Source organism: Vicia villosa, linkage group LG5, assembly GCF_029867415.1.
Source record: "Vicia villosa cultivar HV-30 ecotype Madison, WI linkage group LG5, Vvil1.0, whole genome shotgun sequence".
In the NCBI taxonomy this organism is placed as follows: domain Eukaryota; kingdom Viridiplantae; phylum Streptophyta; class Magnoliopsida; order Fabales; family Fabaceae; genus Vicia; species Vicia villosa.
The window spans coordinates 123,133,608-123,138,761 of record NC_081184.1 but is presented as its reverse complement, the minus strand read 5'-3'; the positions used below and the strand labels follow the sequence as shown (position 1 = coordinate 123,138,761).

Sequence of the window (5,154 nt, the reverse complement as noted above, 5' to 3'; positions counted from 1 at the left end):
CCCAAACAAGGACAGATAACTAAAACCCAAACCCGACCAAAATGAGTTCGAATATCCTTGCCCCGCCATCATCCATTTAATAAAATTAATTTTTTTAAATAAAAATACTTATTTTTTTCAAAATTAAATTAAATTATAAATAATATAAAACAATTTTAAAAAATTCCATACATTCCTTTTAAATATTTAAATAAAAATAAAAATATTAGTCGCATATTTAAAAAAACAGAGTTGCTATTCATACACTTAAAAACTGACACCGTATCCTACACCACCCAAAATACATTAAGCATGTGCATTTGTTTGTATCAAGAAAAATGAAAAATTATTTAAGAAACATGATGAAAAAACAAAACCGTATATTTATACGGTGTAAGTGTCAATTAACAATGTAAGAATAACATTTCTCTTAAAAAAAATTTTAAAAAGTGAAAAAAAGGGAAATAAAGAAAGTGAGTCACTGCTGTCAAAAAAAAAAAAAAAGTGAGTCACATTTACTTCTCAAATATGCAACTCGTTTTTGTGAGCGGAAACATCGAAGCAAAACAGAACACTGAGCAACGAGTTGAATCGGGGCAACACAGCACACTCTCTCCTAACCTAATTATTCACGATGAATTCTCTCCTCGCTTCTTCATTACGCGCCTTACCACACACTTCTTCAACAACTAAATATTTCAATCATATTCTCACATCCAGACAACAACACCATTTTCTATTCATTTCCTCTAAATTCAAAACACCCAACTCCATTCCACGTTGTTCCACTTCCTCTAATGGATCCATCATCAGCCCTTCCGAAGAAGCTTTTCCACAAAATGGCAACATTCATACTGAAGTCTCAAACCCCCATGTTGGTTACGTCAATTTTCATGTCCCCAAGTTTAGCTTCAGTGACCAAGCTTTCTTTCTCCTCGCATTCATCGCCTGCACTGTAAGCCGCTTCTTTTGTGTTTAGATGAAATTTGTTTGTAGCTCATAAAACATATTTTGATTATTGTTGCTGCAGACTTCAGTGGCATTCACTGGCCTTGTTTGTGCAGCTGTTCCCACTTTACTTGTAAGTTTTTAACACAATGCTTACATTTAGATGCACACATATAAGTTTATATGTCATATTTGCTTCCTTTTGACTCTTCATAGCTTAATGATATATTGCAAATTCATTGTTTAAACTTTGAATTAATATCATACCTATCTTTTTTTTTTCCTGTGTTTTCCCTTCCTCTCTCATCATTTGTTATATTTGCACCAATCGTTTATGTGGACCTGGTCTATAAGTCCTGCAAACAAACTGTCAAAAGTTGAATACATGTTAGAGAGGGAAATGCAAGGTTTTTCTTCAATTCTATTTAGTTAAGTTGTCCAAGAAAAATATTAGTTTTTAGAGGGAGCCTTGGATTTTAAGTAGGTTTGCAAAAGAGGTGTTATCTAGTGAGTGAGTTAAACACCGAGAAAGGAGTCAAAATATGTGCTTGACATATCTGCATTTCAGAAAGAATGGTATGCTCAGATTGCTCAATCATTTTCAATTTTGATGATCTATATATCCCTTTTTTAGAAATATATCACAATTGTTGAATTTTTCAGTGTGAGAAGCCTGGTATGTCCTATATACTGTGTAAATTTATCTTCCGTTTCTTTTAATTTGTCTGTAAGATTCATCTTCTGTTTGATTCCATACAAACTTGGACTTGGTTATTCCTATAAGGCTATATCCATAAAATTGTTTTAATAGCATTGTAAAGTTATTAGCTGTCCAGTTTAAGAAACTATTTTTTTCCTTCTTCACGTAGCATTATGTGTTCAGGTCTTGACATACTTTATGTCATCCTCATATTTATCTTATTAGGCTAATTGTTAAACTTAAACATATTCCAAATAATGTACTTGTTTTTCCACATCTTAGGCGATGAGAAAAGCTGCAATATCGCTTTCAAAGCTAGCTGATACAGCCCGTGAGGAACTCCCAAGCACCATGACTTCCATTAGGCTTTCTGTGATGGAAATGAATGATCTGACACTAGAATTAAGTGAACTAAGGTGACAATCAATACCTTGCTTTGAATCCATTGTTGCTGTATTTCATTTCATGGTACATATTTGTAATTGATGGTTATTTTGAGATCATTAGCTGTTCATAGCTTTTCTGTTTTATATTCCCTATTGGACATAGGTAATGGTATGCACTAGATTGTTATAAGAAACCCTACTCAACTCATTCTTACTGAGTATGAACAAAAACAAAAGTGGAAGAGACATAATGCTTGCATGGGTACCAGTATTGTCAAATTGCGGCCATGGAGGCCCATGGCGGATTGCGGCTGCGGAAATTTAACACGGCGCGATGGAAAGCTGCAGCGTTGCAAATTTTTCATTGTGGTGCCATGGCGGCCGCTGTGAGTTTAACGCTCATGGCGATATGGCGGAAATTGCGAAAATTGCGGTTTTTTGATTTAAAAAATCTGCAAATTTTTGTATGAACATTTTTTACCAACCAGGAAACAAGCCCAAAAGAACTAAAACTTTGATTAATTACTAATAACCCTCGTGAAATACAAATAACTCTGATTAAATATTTATAAAATCAAAATACGCTGCAACCTTTTCCATTCTCCACCAATTATTTTCTTCTTCTCTCCGTGTCCTCTTTTCGTCCTCACCCATCTTTTGTCTAGATACTCTTCTTTAGGTTTTGTATCTTCTTTTATTTCCTTATTTGTTTTCTTTCTTTTTTATTCCTTCCCACTACTCTTTTTTGTGTTCTATTCTGCTGTTTCTTTTTTATTCTACTTGTGTTCCTCCTTGGTACTAAAGACACGCCCCATCTATTTTATTTCTTTATATTGTCTATTTTGAAGAACTTGAGATATGGATTTTAGTTTTCTCTATATATAATTATGTTTTCTAAGTTTTATGAATTTTGTTTTTAGTATTTTGGTGCGGTTGCTGTTTTTTGTGCGTGTATATATAGATATAATAATGTTTTTGGTTTGTCCACCATGCTTCCGCCATCCGCCATATTTTCATGGAGGGTTTTTTGTTCACTGCTTTTTTCCCCCATCCGCCATAGACATAGGCAACACTGATGGGTACTAAAACGGGCTCTATCTTCTTCTAGTCTTGTACTTTGTATTGGTTGCTGAGGGTGAAAATATACTTGAAGCATAAAACGACTGTTTAGTTTGCTTTGACAATCGATCGACCACATGTACTTCTCAATACTAGCAATATATGACATATAACTGGTGATAAAACACGAGCCATATGGCTACGTTCCTTGTGGTTTGAACAGTTTTATGAAAATTTCTCTTACAAGGTTGAAGGATGTCTTGAAACATCATGGCATTGAAACGTGGATTTAAATTGGTAAAATTTGGAGTTTTGGACTTGTAGAGTGTGGAAAGTATGAACCAAGGGAACACTATTCTAGAGACGACAACAGTTTTATGACATATATAACAAAAAATTGTTGGTCCTTTGTCTTACAAGGTTGCCTTGGATTGGACACAGTAAAACATGGATATATGAATTTTAATTAGCAGGATTTTAACCCTTAAGCTTATATAATCTTCCCACTCTGTTTCGTGCTGCCACGTACAAGATTTTGGTTGATGAGTTCTTTTTAGTTCTTATGCACTTTTGTATCCAATAAAATTACACTACGATGTTTTGAAGACTAATATAACAAAAAATGCTTGAAAGGGAACTGCTAATGCAAAACAGATGCCTTTTTATCAGGATTTATTTTTCAAAAAGTCATAACTTTAACTGCATTGCACATTTGAATCTAAGATCATTTATTGTTTTGACAATTAGCCAGGAAATAACAGAAGGAGTCAACAAGTCAGCTCAAGCTTTGCAAGCAGCAAAAACTGGAATTCAACATATCGGTACTGTGGCACAACAACAAACTATGTGTATGTATAATATGTTTTCTGAGATCCCTTTATTATTTTTCTTGTGGTTTTCTTCTTTTAATCTTATTCTTCATTTTTATAACATAAGAAAATAAAATATAATGTCTAATTCAAATTGTTGATCAGTGATTGCAAAAGTCTTATTTATCCTGTTAATGCCAGAAACATTTTAATGAATTGTTGGTCTGATTATTGTTTGTTTTGAAACAGCCATGATTGAAGAGAGAGCGAATTTGCCCGAAATATCTATAGGACTTGTGGTTGCTGGAGCTGCAAGAAAGACTACAAGAGCAGTTGGCCGAGCCACAAAGAGTTTGTTCAACATGATTTCAAGAAGAGAAAACACTAGCGAATATGATGATGACTTCTACATGTGAGAAATCTGCTGAGGTTTATTAAATTGGTTCAGCTGTGTGCATATTTAATTTATGTCCTAAGATAGCGTAGGAAGGTACTAAAAATTCGTGTCAAAATTTGAATATTTTTCAGTCATAATGTAAAGGGGTGAGCTTGATATTAGGTGATTTAATGCCAAGAGAGTTGCTACATAAAAGTACAGTGGCTCTTGAGTATAATAGTAGCAACCTACATGTCATTTTAGAGAGGTTCAATTTATATAAAGCATCTCTTGTGAAGCTTGATCCCCAATATCTAGTTCCTTATTTACCTTCCCTATTTACATAATTAAATGAAGAATCTGAAAAAAATGAATCATTTGATTTGCTTCTTTCTAGTAGTTATATGATTTACTTGCAATTTTTGTTTTTAAAGCTAATTATTTACTTCATTCTCCAAAAAAATCATTTGATTTTTTAAGCATAGATAATTGTAGTTATTTACATATTGAAATTCTGTCCTGTACTATGTTTTAAGATGTATTATCAATCCAATTTTATTGTGTGAAAGTAGTTCGGTTCAAATTGCTTTACTAAAGAAATTGATATGAATCAATTTGATTAAATGCGGTTCAAATTAAATAGGTTCATTTTCTGACAAAATTATAAGATTCAATCAGATTCAAAGATTGAAGATCAACACATACAAAAACTATGTCAAATAACATCTTATAACTTAAGTTACAAATAGATATAACTGTTAGGACTCAAGTTCTCTCTTGATCAACAACTTGAGCCTCAAGTTCTCTATTTCTGTCATTAGTTTCTCCTGCACTTTCATCAATGACAACTTCTTCAACTGCAGTTCTCTTTTCTTCATTTCAATTACATTTCACAGA

The 5,154-nt window shown here is 33.0% G+C and overlaps 1 protein-coding gene across 1 annotated transcript; it reads left to right on the top strand.

Moving 5' to 3' along the window:
* Positions 1–519: 519 nt before the first annotated feature.
* Positions 520–4,636, top strand: LOC131602308 (uncharacterized). The gene is made up of 5 exons (XM_058874390.1): positions 520–934; positions 1,010–1,060; positions 1,910–2,043; positions 3,820–3,920; positions 4,131–4,636. Exons 1-5 carry the CDS (start codon positions 614–616, stop codon positions 4,295–4,297), a joined length of 774 nt encoding a protein of 257 aa, XP_058730373.1. The 5' UTR covers positions 520–613; the 3' UTR covers positions 4,298–4,636.
* The last annotated feature ends 518 nt before the right edge of the window (positions 4,637–5,154 follow it).

Bases quoted from the DNA above. Each gene is read 5' to 3' on its own strand.
- LOC131602308 (XM_058874390.1), top strand. From the start codon at position 614: ATGAATTCTCTCCTCGCTTCTTCATTACGCGCCTTACCACACACTTCT. The intron at 935-1,009 runs GTAAGCCGCTTC...TTGTTGCTGCAG, and splicing joins TCGCATTCATCGCCTGCACT to ACTTCAGTGGCATTCACTGG. The intron at 2,044-3,819 runs GTGACAATCAAT...TTTGACAATTAG, and splicing joins CTAGAATTAAGTGAACTAAG to CCAGGAAATAACAGAAGGAG.